General features: G+C 54.0%; 1 protein-coding gene across 2 annotated transcripts in view; it reads left to right on the top strand.

Annotated features, from left to right (window-relative positions):
• The window catches only part of CELSR1 (cadherin EGF LAG seven-pass G-type receptor 1), a 182,213-nt gene that overhangs the window by 96,066 nt on the left and 71,892 nt on the right, over positions 1–14,255 (top strand). For both annotated transcript variants that reach the window (XM_054543811.2, XM_024240160.3), the window contains exons 3-5: positions 3,815–4,037; positions 6,925–7,040; positions 9,710–9,798. In XM_054543811.2, coding sequence (XP_054399786.1) covers positions 3,815–4,037; positions 6,925–7,040; positions 9,710–9,798 — 428 coding nt within the window. The remainder of the gene's footprint in view (positions 1–3,814; positions 4,038–6,924; positions 7,041–9,709; positions 9,799–14,255) is intronic.

Genomic DNA, 14,255 nt, shown 5'->3' with positions numbered 1-14,255 from the left:
TGTGTCAGCCTCCCAAGTAGCTGGGATTACAGTCATGTGCCACCACGCCCAGCTAATTCTGTAATTTTAGTAGAGATGGGGTTTCACCATGTTGGTTAGGCTGGGTTAGGCTGGTCTTGAACTCTTGACCTCTGGTAATCTGCCCACCTCAGTCTCCCCAAGTGCTGGGATTACAGGCGTGAGCCACCGTGATTTCTTTATTTTTAAAAATGGGTAATAAAGTTTAATGTTCACTAGTCTTTTAAAATTGCAGTTGTCTCATACATATCTGCTCTGGACAGAATTGTGCCCTCATAAATTCCTACATTGAAGCCCTGTGCCCCATGATGGTCCCTTTAGGAGGTAATTAGGTTTAGATGAGGTCATGGGGTGGGGCCCCCAGGCTGTGATTAGAGTCCTTGTAAGGAGAGGAAGAGAGACCACAGCCCTCTCCCTTACGCGGCAAGAAGGCACCATCTGCAAGCTAGAAAGACAGATCTCCACGGAGGCCACCTCAGCTGGAAGCGTGATATCAGGCTTCCAACCTCCAGAGCTCTGAGAAATAAGTGTCTGTTGTATAAGCCCCCGATCTGTGATACTTCATTATGGCAGCCCAAGCAGACTGAGGCGTCATAAGTGTGTTTTCATTCTGTCTGAGTTGGCATCAAATTAGGCTGCCTGGCATGGCAGCGGCTGTGTGAATCCCACTGGCCATCTGGAGCGTGGTCGGAGGCCTCTCGGGAGACATTGCAAGTGCCTGTCCAAAGGGCCCATTGTGGAGCCATCCCACTCTGGGGACTCCAGTGAGGTCTGGGCTCCAGGAAGATGCTGCCGTTTGAACGGCACGCTGGGTTATGCACTGAGCATCCTCACATTGGATGTCCCCCGAGTTCCATCTTTGTAGCAGTCTTTTTTTTTTTTTTGAAATGAAGTCTCGCTCTGTCACCTAGGCTGGAGTGCAGTAGTGTGATCTCAGCTCACTACATCCTCCGCCTTCTGGGTTGAAGCAATTCTCCTGCCTCAGCCTCCCAAGTAGATGGGATTACAGGCACCCGCCACCACGCCTGGCTAATTTTTGTATTTTTAGTAGAGATGGGGTTTCACCATGTTGGTCAGGCTGGTCTTCAACTCCTGGCCTCAAGACATCCACCCACCTCAGCCTCCCAAAGTGCTGGGATTATAGGCATGAGCCATTGCGTCTGGCCTGTAGCAGTCTTTTAACAACCCAAGATAACCACAGCCATGAAGCAAAAAAATGGATAAATATGATCATATACAGACAAAAAATTTCTGTGGGGCTACAAATACATAAAACCTAATTTAAACATTAAGCTGGGGGAAATTGCCACGAAAATGACAATAGTTCCTTTCATAATTTACAAGGAGCTTCTATAACACAATAAGAGCGGGACCAAAAACCCAGCAGAAAGACAAACCCAGGCAGCTTCTAGGAAAGAGAGTGTCAATTGCCAATAAAACAGGAAAAGATGCTGGCCTCATCAAAGATAAATGCAAATGAAAAGATCGTTGAGATCCATTTGTCAGAGATGCGAAATATTTAAAGATTGATCATACCGGCCGGGCGCGGTGGCTCACGCCTGTAATCCCAGCACTTTGGGAGGCCAAGGCAGGCAGATCACGAGGTCAGGAGATGGAGACCATCCTGGCTAACACGGTGAAACCCCGTCTCTACTAAAAATACAAAAAATTAGCCGGGCGTGGTGGTGGGTGCCTGTAGTCCCAGCTACTCGGGAGGCTGAGGCAGGAGAATGGTGTGAACCCAGGAGGCGGAGCTTGCAGTGAGCCGAGATCGCACCACTGCACTCCAGCCTGGGTGACAGAGCGAGACTCCGTCTCAGGAAAAAAAAAAAAAAAAAAAAAAAAGATCATACCTAGTGTTGAAGAGACACAACATATTCTATCATCTGCGTTGGTGGGAGTGGGTATGTGCAGCCTTTTGGAGATGGCGGTTTGGAAATATCCATCAAAATGTCGCTTGTGGCTGGGCGTGGTGGCTCATGCCTGTAGTCCCAGCACTTTGGGAGGCCAAGGCGGGCTGATCCCTTGAGACCAGCCTGGCCAAGATGGTGAAACGCTGTCTCTACTAAAAATACAAAAATTAGCTGGGCTTGGTGGCTAATTGATTGGATCTGGGAGGCAAAGGTTGCAGTGAGCCTAGATCATGCCACTGCATTCCAGGCTGGGTGACAGAGTGAGACTCTGTTTCAAAAAAAAATGATGTCACTTGTGTGTGACCTTTGAGCAGTGTTAGGGATTTTCTCCAGAGAGTCTTAAAGCACATCAAGGTTTATATAGGAGAATGTTTACTGAAAAGTCACTTGCCACAAACGAAAACTATAAAAGGCCCACATGCCCGTCGACTGGATGTGAGTGATGTAAGTTTTGACGTGGTCCTCTGATGGAATACTGCGATTTGAGACAAGAGTCTCTCTCTGTTGCCCAGGCTGGAGTACAGTGGCGCAGTATCGGCTCACTGCAGCCTCCGTCTCCCGGGTTCCAGCGATTCTCCTGCCTCAGCCTCCCAAGTCGCTGGGATTACAGGCGTGTGCCACCACACCCAGCTAATTTTTGTATTTTTAGTAGAGACGGAGTTTCCCCATGTTGGCCAGGCTGGTCTCGAACTCCAGATCTCAGGTGATCCGTCCACTTTGGCATCCCAAAGTGCTGGGATTACAAGCACGAGCCACCACGCCCGGCCCACGCCATACTTTTTGCACTGTGTTTTTTGTTTGTTTAGTATGTGAATGTAATACTTTAATTTTAAAATGCATTCATTTAAAATTCTGTAACTGGGAGAGAATGTTGCTGGGAATTTTCTGGTCGTTGGAAGCCCCTGAAGGTCTGTGAGGGGTCTCCGGCCAATGTCCACCCCACGTGGCGGAGGCAGAGGAGGCAGCATGGGCTGTGCAGGTTGCGGGCCACCATCCCTGTCTGGGGGCGGGAGTGTCACCAGCCACACACCTGGCTGCTGGAGGATGCAGCGGCCAGTCCAGGAACAACTGGGTCGAAGCATGGCGAACACTGAGACCCTCCGAGCAAATGAGGTTCTGAGCGCTCCTGGTCTGAGGGTGGATGGGGAGAGAGGCAGTGTGTTGTGGGCCTCCCGGCTGGTTTTCTGGGAAAGCTTCCAGAACCTTCCTGTCACAAAAGAGTTTAAACTCAGGGAAGGACATCAGAGTAGGGTGGTGCCTGCCCTTCAGGAGCTCACAGGCTGGTGGGCGAGACGGGCCAGATTAGAACCGGGTTGGAATCCGGGGATGGCCAGACAGTGCAAGGGGTCTGTGTGAGGGGTGGGAGGGTGGACGGCAGTCAGGGCAGGCGGCCTGCTCAGAAGGTGGCCTTTGGGTCATGTGATGGCAGCATGCTCCAAATCTCTGACGAGGCTCTGCTGTGTTCTGCTATCGCACGGGCATAGGTGTGGGGAGGGGCCTGAGGCCCTCTGGTCTGTTTCTAGGCGTTCCCCTCAGAAGAGTCCAGCTCAGCCTGCAGGGTGCTCAGAACGGGGTTGGAGGCTGGAAAGGGCTCATTGCTGCCGTTTCTCTGACCCCAGAGAGTGCTTTTTGGAAACCCCCCGGCCACCATCCTTAGCTCGCCCACTGGGAGCTGGGTGCAGCCGACTCTGGCACGGCTCTGGGCAAGTCCTCGAGAACTTGGGGGTTTCTGTTCATGTCACAGACCTGACCTGGAGTCAGTCGGGTTTTCTTTCAGCAGCTGACTGTGTGGCTGGGGTGTGTCCGGGGTCTGCGACAGGCTTGTTGGCTTTTCCCTGGCTGGTCGGTAACCTTCTCTCTGGCATCTTCCTCTCGCCCCCCAGGAGAGCACTGTGAGGTGGATGCCCGCTCAGGCCGCTGTGCCAACGGGGTGTGCAAGAACGGGGGCACCTGCGTGAACCTGCTCATTGGTGGCTTCCACTGCGTGTGTCCTCCTGGCGAGTACGAGAGGCCCTACTGTGAGGTGACCACCAGGAGCTTCCCGCCCCGGTCCTTCGTCACCTTCCGGGGCCTGAGACAACGCTTCCACTTCACCATCTCCCTCACGTGAGTGTGCGTCCCACCGTGCCACACGGGAGTCTCTTTAGGAAAAGGGCGAGCTTCTCCGTGCACCCCATCCCTCTAGATCGCGACGTCAGTGTCCTCCGTGTGTGGCCTTTGATGGTTGAGTAGCTCCAGGCCAGGCGCGGTGGCTCACGCCTGTATTCCCAACACTTTGGGAGGCCGAGGTGAGTGGATCATCTGAAGTTGGGAGTTTGAGACCAGCCTGGTCAACATGGCAAAACCCCATCTCTACTAAAAATACAAAAATGAGCTGGATGTGGTGGTTTACGCCTATGATCCCAGCTACTCAGGAGGCTGAGACAAGAGAACCGCTTGAACCAGAAGGTGGAGGTTGCAGTGAGCCAAGATTGTGCCACTGCACTCCAACCTGGGCAACAGAGTGAGACTCTATCTCAAAAAAAACCACAAAAACTTATTCCTTCTGTGTGTTTGTACCCCTTAACCCACTTCTCTTCAGCCCCTTCCTTGCTCCCTCCCCAGCCTCTGGTGACCACCCCTCTCCTCTCCACCTCCGATAATGTTTAATTAAATGTCTGCACAAGGGAATGTTACGCTGCTGCTTGTCAGATTCTGTATTTCTGAGATTATTGTACTGGACAGTTATGAACAGTTTCCCTTATGTGTGACGGTGGCTGAACAATCTGAGCTGACACTAAATCACCGAGGGTTTTGTAGGGAACACCTTTAAAAGTAAAATCATAAGGTGCCTCCCCAAGCTTCCAGGGCAGTTACACTTTGGGAGCGGTGGGGGCTGCGGGAGGGGCCCTCTTGAGCCTCTGAGAGCCGCTGTGAGGGGCCGGGTTGGGGGGCACCTAGCTGCTTTTGTTTTAGGTGGGTGCTTTCATAGCCCCTTCTCCTCTTTCTAGTTTCTCTTTGCCAAGTGTCCAGGCTCCCAAGTGGGCTCCGGGCTCCGTTCCCAGCTGCCTCTCATCCCCCTAGCTCTTTGTTCTTTCCTCCTCCTTCCCCAGCCCACGTCTCCAGGCCTTGGTTTCTGTTTTCTGGCCTTTCCTCTTTTTGCTTGCATTGTTCCAACCCTCCCCTCGGCTTTGGGTCCTTTCTTTATTGCTCCATTGCCAGCGGCGTACGTGTGCTTGCCAGGGGGCCGTGCAGGACTGTTTGACACTGACACCGCCCACCAGCCCCCACCTGGGTCCAAAGGGAACCGCACAGAAGTAAAACCTACCAAAGGCAATCAGGTGTGACCCAGGGGCTGAGTCTCGGGAAACAAGCCTGCGCTGAGTTGGTCCTATCGTCATTAAGATCCCTCCTCCCTGCTCATTCCGTGCCCAGGCATCAATGTGCTGTGTGGGTATTTTTCTTTGTGTTTGTCGTCATTTCTTGCTTGCATTCTAAAGAGAGGGGGTTCGGGGGACAGTTGGGAACCATCAGTTTTGTTTGTTTTTTGAGACGGAGTCTTGCTTTGTTGCCAGGCTGGAGGTGCAGTGGCGATATGATCTCGGCTCACTGCAACTTCTGCCTCCCGGGTTCAAGCAATTCTCCTGCCTCAACCTCCTGAGTAGCTGGGATTACAGGTGCCCACCACCATGCCCAGCTAATTTTCGTATTTTTAGTAGAGACGGGGTTTCACCATGTTGGCCAGGCTGGTCAACCTGACCTCAGGTGATCCACCCACCTTGGCCTCCCACAGTGCTGGGATTACAGGCGCGAGCCACCGGCCAGCCGAAACCATCAATTTTAACTCAAGAAAAAAGGCTGAGGTCAGATGCTCGAGGCTGGCTCAGGCCGACTCCTGCTGCAGGAACATGGATAAACCAACCTTAAGTCAAAAGGAGTTCCTGCCGCTGACCTCTGATGGCAGACACACCCAGCCAGCTCAGGAGCCAGTCCCAAGCTCACTCAGGAGGTTTGCCAAGTTCTCTGAAACCAGGGAGGTGGGGGAGGTGTTGTGGTGATTTGGGTCTGAAGACCCCTTGCCCGGGGCCCCTGGGTGGGAGAAGGAGTTCTGAGAATTTGATGATCTCCTGCCAGAGCAGGTGGTTTTTTGCTCTGCGTGCTCTAAGTTCTGACAGGCCTGTTCAAGTTCAGGCGTCTGTTCATGCCTCTTCCTTTCATTTATTCACACAGCCCATATTAAGCACTGATAGGGACCAGATCCTCTTTGGGTTCTGGAATGCAGCAGGAATGAGAGCTGCGGTTCCTCCCCTTATGGATCATACATTCTTATAAACCAGTGAGTCAGCAGCATGATTTCAGAAATTAACCGAGTGATGTCATAGGCTGATGGGAGGTGAGGGCAACTTAGAGTACAGTGAGTCAGGGCAGGTACAACTGGGTTGACCCCTGAGCGATCTGCAAAGCCTGGGAAGATTGTTTCTGGCATAGGGGGCAGCTGGTGCAAAGTCCCTGGGGTCTTTTTGACCTGTGTGTGGGAGCCAAAAGATGCTATTGTGGCTGAGTGCCAGGGGGAGAGGCCCTAAGAGGGGTCCTTCCACAGCATCATCCCTGCCTGGGAAGGTACCAGGTCCCCATGCCCTGGCGCACACACACAGGGATCTGTTCACAGCAGCAGAAAATGTACAGCACGTGCTTTGCCCAAACACATCTGTAACAGGTGTCCTGGCTGCCGGTCGTACTTGTAGCATGTTGTGCAAATGGGATATTTTTTGCATTCTACAGGCTGTAGTAACCAGACTCCCCATGGATTCCAGTTTGCTGCTTCCAGAAAAGAGCACTGCTTATCAAGCTTGATGGGCTGTCTGCTCCTATGAGAAGGACGCCTGCCTGACACCATTCTTTCCTGAATCGTAGCCCCACGTGCTTGCCCTCCTCTGGCTGGACTTGTCATTCCTAGGCAGCCTTTGGACCTTGAGGTCTTAATCCTATGATGTGCCTCTGCTTGGCTCCGCAGGTTTGCCACCCAGGAAAGGAACGGCTTGCTTCTCTACAACGGCCGCTTCAATGAGAAGCACGACTTCATCGCCCTGGAGATCGTGGACGAGCAGGTGCAGCTCACCTTCTCTGCAGGTGGGGCCTTCTCCCCAGGAAGGGCAGCTCTGAGCAATTCACAGACACTTTGTGGGTTAAAACGACCCTCGCCCTGTGCAGCGCCTCCAAGCTGCTTACCCTTTCATCCCTCAATTGTAGGTCTAGGAACCTGTCTTATTGAAGAAATCCAAAGTACACAAAGATGTTCATAACAGGCCGGGCGTGGTGGCTCACGCCTGCAATCCCAGCACTTTGAGAGGCCAAGGTGGGCGAATCACAAGGTCACGAGATCGAGACCAGCCTGACCAACATGGTGAAACCCCATCTGTACTAAAAATACAAAAATTAGCTGGGCGTGATGGTGCACGCCTGTAATCTCAGCTACTCAGGAGGCTGAGGCAGGAGAATCGCTTGAACCCGGGAAGCAGAGGGCACAGTGAGTTGAGATCATGCCACTGCACCCCAGTCTGGTGACAGAGTGAGACTCTGTCTCAAAAAATAATAATTAAAAAAAGATGTTCATAACAGTGTTATTTATAGTGCTGGAAATGTGGACGACCTGGTTCATGTTTTCAGAAACCAAGGAATCATTAAATTGTGGTACATCTCTAGATTAAAAATGTCGACGCTGGCCAGGTGGGGTGGCTTATGCCTGTAATCCCCAGCACTTTGGGAGGCCGAGGCAGGCAGATCACCTGAGGTCAGGAGTTAGAGACCAACCTGGCTAACATGGTGAAACTCCATCTCTACTGAAAATACAAAAATTAGCCAGGCATGGTGGCACTTGCCTGTAATCCCAGCTACTCAGGAGGCTGAGGCAGGAGAATCGCTTGAACCTGGGAGGCGGAGGTTGCAGTGAGCCGAGATCATGCCATTGTACTCCAGCCTGGGTGACAGAGTGAGACTCCATCTCAAAAAAAAAAAAATTTTTTTTTTTCTTTTGGACAAGGCTGGCCAGGCAACGTGGCTCATGCCTGTAATCCTAGCACTTTGAGAGGCCAAGGCAGGCAGATTACTTAAGCCCAGAAGTTCAAGACCAGCCTGGGCAATATAGCGAGACCCTGTCTCTTTAAAAAAATATATATATCGACAAGGCCGTTAAACATGTTATTCCAGTTGTTAGAAAAGAACATTTCTCCAGACTGCCAACAGGTATATCTGTGTTTTTCTGGCACACATGACTTTTTTTTGTTTTCGTTCTTGTTTTGACAAAGTCTTACTCTTTCACCCAGGCTGGAGTGCAGTGCTGCAATATCGGCTCACTGCAACCTCCACCTCCTAGGTTCAAGCGATTCTCATGCCTCAGCCTCTCAGGTAGCTGGGAATACAGGCACGTTTCACCATGCCCAGCTAATTTTTGTATTTTTAGTAGAGACAGGGTTTCACCGTGTTGGCCAGGCTGGTCTTGAACTCCTGACCTCAAGTGATCTGCCCACCTTGGCCTCCCAAAGTGCCGGGATTACAGGTGTGAGCCACCAGGCTCAGCCTGGCACACTTGACTTTTAGGATTGAATTCTGCTATCTCCTCCTTCACCTGGAAGTTCACCAAGATGGCTCAGAGGTGCTTCCGTCTCTAGAACCCTGGCCCGTGTTGAATGACATGTGTGTGATGGTGGAGGATGGAGCTTGGTTTTCTATACGCAATAAAGGGAGGCACCTGTAACAGCACCCGACCACCATGGGAGAGGTGGCCACAGCCCTCCAGGCTCTGTGAGGTGGGATTAGGCTACCCCCTGGCCCGTGTCTCCCACACCCCTGTTTCCAGAACTCCTGCTGGTTCCCTGGAGACGGCATTCTCTGCCCGGGACCTGGTACCCACCGCACCTGTCCTTTGGTGCCCCTGAAGCTCCTTCCTCCTAGCTGCTGCTGACTCATGGTTGTGCCCCAGAATCCCCGAAGGGACTCGCCCTCCCCACTCCAGCAGGAGCTCAAGGGGTGGAAATGACAGACACCCTGAAGCAGAGATGCACAAGAGCGCGTCTGCGACCTCACGATGGGATGTGTTATGTGGTTTAAGAGTTGTTAAAAGTCTGAGATGACACTTATTTGATTAAGTGACCTAAAGGGGAATTGGTTTTGATGATTTTGTCTATGTTGACGCAATGCATAGGAAAAAGGGTTCGACCCCTGGTGCGGTGTAGCTGTGACTGCTGCTGGTACAGACAGATGGGTTTTCCGTGTTTATATTTTTTCATATTTAGAAAAGGAACAAGGCCAGGCGCGGTGGCTTATGCCCATTATCCCAGCAGTTTGGGAGGCCAAGGCAGGCAGATCACGAGGTCAGGAGTTCGAGACCAGACTAGCCAACATGGTGAAACCCCGTCTCTACTAAAAATACACAAATTAGCCAGGCATGGTGGTGGGTGCCTGTAATCCCAGCTACTCAGGAGGCTGAGGCAGGAGAATCTCTTGAACCCAGGAGGCGGAGGTGGCAGTGAGCTGAGATCGTGCCACTGCACTCCAGCCTGGGCAACAGAGCAAGACTCCATCTCAAAACAAAACCAGAAAAGAGGAACAAGAATTACTTTTGTAACCAGGAAAGAAAATGGATGGAGTGATGGGCGCCTCCCACCATGGTGCTGTGGGGAGGGGAGGGAGGACGTGGCCGTGTGCACCTGTCTCTCCCGATGCCTCACAGCCCAATCCTCGGTCCCCAGTAGGCCCAGCCAACCTCTGCTTTCTCTCTGGGTCTCCTTCCCACCATGCAGGTGAGACAACAACGACCGTGGCACCGAAGGTTCCCAGTGGTGTGAGTGACGGGCGGTGGCACTCTGTACAGGTGCAGTACTACAACAAGGTAAGATGGGCCCCACCACTTCCCCCTGGCCCCAGGGCGGCTCAAGAAGGTGCCCTGGGGCGAAGCGCAGTGGCTCACGCCTGTAATCCCAGCACTTTGAGAGGCCGAGGCAGGTGGATTACCTGAGGTCAGGAGTTTGAGACCAGCTTGGCCAACGTGGTGAAACCCTGTCTCTACCAAAAATACAAAAATTTAAAAATTAGCCAGGCGTGGTGGCGGGTGCCTGTAATCCCAGCTACTCAGGAGGCTGAGGCAGGAGAATCACTTGAGCCTGGGAGGCAGAAGTTACAGTGAGCCGAGATCGTGCCACTGTATTCCAGCCTGGGTAACAGAGCGAAATTTCATCTAAAAAAAAAAGGAAGGAAAAAAGGTGCCTTGGTAGATTTTCTGTCTTAAGACATTTGTGCTCTGAATTATGTTTTAAATGTGCAATTGGAAAAAGTGGTTTAGGAAATGCACATTTGTGGAGGGTCTGTGTAAATACACCTGAGCCCTGTGCTGGGGTCATAGTCCCTCCCAGAGCTCTGGGTCAGGGGGGAACAGAGGGACCCCGGAGATCTCCTGTGCTGGGGGAGGGACACAGAAAGGGCTTATTCATTTGCAGCCGCCTTGGCCAGAGTCTACTAGTGGCTGAAATTCTGGGCTGTTCATACACGGCTCTGTAGCCAAAATTGTCCACTGTACCTGGATGTAACTGGAGAGCCAGAACACTCTCCAAGGAAGTGCCGTGAAGGCTGGGTGGGTTTGGTTTCACTTTATTTTGCTGTTCGTCGGCTTGTAAGGAAACACATTGTTGTTTTTTTGCATCAAAATGCTGTGCTTTCCACGGCTGTGATTTTGCAAACCCCTTTTCTCTTCTTGGGAAGCTCCAGGGTGTGCCCCCGGCTTGCTCGTGGGTCTGCGTGGGTCTTACCGGCCCCTCCTGGAGCCCAGCTGCCCCCCCGCGCCCCACTTCCCAGACTTCACAAGGCTGGGGCCTAAGCTTGGCCGGCAGACGAGGGCTCCTCTGTCCTCCAGGAGAATCGAGCCAGTCCTTCTATGGAGACAATGTCTTCCTTCTTTCACAGCCACTGTGCCTGGCTGCGACTCGCCAGCAGTTGGGGTCCAGCCACTGGGCCTGAGGTCGCAGTGCCACCTACACTGACTTTCACTCTCCTTTCCATGCTGGCCACCGGGGTCCCTTCGCCTCCCTGGCCCGCCCCTCACATCTGCCTTGAATATCCCATCATCTCCCAGGCATGCCACACAGACTCCAAGTAGGGGTCACCTGCACAGAGACCATGGTTTTTGTCCTCTGTCCCATCAGTGCCAGCCCAGGGCAGGTGGAACTTGAGCCTCATTTGGGAGGAGGGCAAATGGGAGGTGCTGGTGAGGTTTGGGAGCTGAGTGCTTGCTCGGGGTCTGGGGGGATATTGAGAGAAGGCTGGCAGGTGTCTGGGCGGGGTCTGGGCTGCCGCACATTGGATGTCACCCCTAGTGGGGCCTGGCTGATGTTTGGAGAACCATGTGCTCGACAGAGGTGCAGGGGCTGGTGGGGTGAGGGGCTCAGGGCTGAGCAAGAGGAAGAGGGTAGCCCTCGCAGACACGGATTTATTTGCTGCCATTGTCCATTTCAAAGACCGAGTCTTTTCTTGATACGGTGCTGTCCTGTGGCTGTGTGGGGCAGTGCTAGCCAGTGTGAAGCACGTTCACCTGGGCAAGCTGCATGGGTGGCCTTTGCATCCTGCTGCCTGGCGCTGCCTACTCTGACCCCGTGACCCTTCCTGTTGTGCCCTTCCAGCCAGCTGGGGTTGGACACCAGAGCTCAATGCCCCCTGGGGTGGTGCCTCCCAAGGGCTGGGCCACAGGGGACCCTGGAGACCGTGCCCCATCGTCAGGGAAGCATAGGGCATAGGTGGCGCATTTTCCTTCCTGCGCGTATCAGAAAACCAAGTCCAGAGATGAACGTTTTTTTCTGGGGAGGAGGTAGGCAGGGGGAGGTTGAGTCAGACTTGGTCTCCCCATCAGTGCCCAACACTCCAGAATCATCAACTGCCTACGGCAGAAGCAACAGTGTGTCTGCAGTTGCGGAGGGACTCGCAGCCAGGACGCCGCCGTGGCCACCTCTGTCCACACTCCGCCCTGGCTCTGAACACAGTGTTCACTGGGGCCCGCCTGCCGCACTCCCTTCCGGGTGCTCAGAGGAGCAAAGTCCCCATGCAGGACGCCACCTGCACTGTCCCGGAGGAGAGGGGCCTCACGTAAGATGATAAACAGAGGACGATGGATTACCGGGATCCACGGCTTCCGTGTCTAGGGCCAGGTCCTTTCAGCAGTGCCTGAGCGCAGCCCCCGGTGCGGGATTAGGCCTTTCCTGCGAGCGCTAGATGCTTCTCTCTCTTGCCTGAGGTTATTTGATGGAAGAAACCAACCGGTTTTTACTGTGTCTTTAGGTGTCCATTAGGAGGTCTGATGGGGCCACACACTAGGAATGTGTTAGCAGAGATTATGAGCATCAGCTCGAGAAGGAGACAGCACTGCTGCTCCGTGACTTAGTCTCCGAGTGGCAGCTCTGACAAACCCAGGTGCAGAGGCCTCCTCTGGAGTGCGCCTGAGCCGGGGGCAGGACCAGTCAGGTTGTGAGCAGTGTGGGGGCCTGGAGGGGTGTGGGGGGCTGGCTTGAGGTCAGGAAGACAACCTTTTGGGGGCTGGTTCCTCTCTTGTCTGGGCCTCCACTTTGTCTCCAATGTCACCTCTGGTCCCGTCCTCCAGCAGCCACCTTGGGGGTGACCTTGGGCCACCATGGAAGGTTTTGGGGAAGACAGGCTCAGGGTGGGAGGGGACCCCCACGGGGAGGAGGCGTTGGGGCTGGAAGATGAGGGGCGTCCAGGGCCATGACCAGTTGAGAGGGGCTCAGGGCTGGGGCTACAAGGGTGGTGTCGAGGGCGGTGGGTGACACGGCCGAGGAAACACCCGGCACACGCGTCCCCGCCTGCCTTGGCTGATGCAGACGGTCATCCCCCGCCGCCCAGCTGTGTCCTTTCCCCAGTACGCTCCTTTCACCTGCTGTGCCACCTCGTTGGTTTTGGTTTTTGTATTTTTGGGGATGATTAAGAAAACATATTTGAAAAAATTCGGCATACAAGTCTGGTGAGGGTGGAAGCATTGGTGCAGGCCGCGCCGCTGCCCACCCTCCTCTCTTCAGTCTCGTTCTCTGTCCCCCGCCCTCCAGAGCGTCTGTGTCTCTGAGGCGTGGGCCACCTGCGCTTTAGGTCTGAGCGTGATCTCCTGGGTGTCGCCTGTCAGAGTGGCCTCCTGCACCGCGTCCACGTGCAGCTTGCAGGGACCCTTCCCCCACCCGCCAGTGTACAGGGCCTGGGAGCTGCCAGGCTGGTGGAGCAGTCAGGGTCCCCACAGGAAGCAGATGGGGTGCTCCAGTGGGACCAGCCCTGGAAGGGTTATTTACAAAGGGCTGGGCAGGGTGTAGGGCATCCATGAGGGGCGGTGTGGGACCCAGGGCTGGAGGCAGTGCCAGCGGAGCTGCGACGGCCCTTAGTCCTAGAGCATCAAAGGAAAGAGCAGATTGGAGCCCAGAAAGAAGGAGTCATGGTCAGAAGCCACAGGAGAGGGCCGCGGACCACCCAGGAGGGGCACAGCTAGCCTGGGACCCTCCTGACACCCCTCCCCTCCCTCACTCTATCCTCCCATCTGGCTCCCCACTGGCCAAAGCCACCAGAAGCCACGGGGATAGGGAACCCTCCCAGGCAGGGAGCAGGCAGAGTCTGTTTATTTTTCCTTTCTGCTTGATGACGTTTTAGACGAGAAGGTTTATTGGTCTAATTCACCTTCAGCAAAACCAAAGGGTACATTGGAGTCGGACATTTTTCCAGGACGGTCTTTTCAAAGGCAGGCACTTGTACATTTGTGTGGCGCTCCGCCAAGCGCAGATGAAACAACACAGCCCCCACTCCCACAGCCATGCCGGGAGGTTTGGGGCCGCGTGGAGCATTTTCAATCATTGCTTCACCCCAGGCTGGTTTTTTGTTTGTTTGTTTTTTCCCCCAAGGCTGGTTTGAAGGTGTTTCCACCACAACTTCCAAAAGGGCAAACATGCCTGATGGAGAACGTTCTTCCCACCTGAGAATCGGTTTTGCCCTCATTACGTTTAAGTGTTTGCTGCTCCCCCATCGCCCTCGGCATCCTGGGTGTTTGGGAAGTGTGGGGAGAAGCTATTCCCCATGGAGACAGTGCTGGGGAGGGGCTGTCTGGAAGGATGGGGACCTTCGGGGCTGCACTGAGCGGTCATTTCCTTACTGTGCTTCCCTGAGGCTGCCTGCAGGGATCACGTTTAGACCCCACCTTGTTCCAGGAGCTCCTGGCAGGGTCGGGGACACAGACGTGCCAGCAAGATGTTTAACGGTGCCCTGGGGAAGAAAAGGTGGCTCGTGCCCACCTGACCCGGGCATCTTCCAAAGCCA

Source organism: Pongo abelii, chromosome 23 (genome assembly GCF_028885655.2).
Source record: "Pongo abelii isolate AG06213 chromosome 23, NHGRI_mPonAbe1-v2.0_pri, whole genome shotgun sequence".
NCBI classification, from domain to species: Eukaryota; Metazoa; Chordata; class Mammalia; order Primates; family Hominidae; genus Pongo; species Pongo abelii.
The sequence above is the reverse complement of the archived record's forward strand: the minus strand, read 5'-3'. Positions and strand labels throughout refer to the sequence as shown.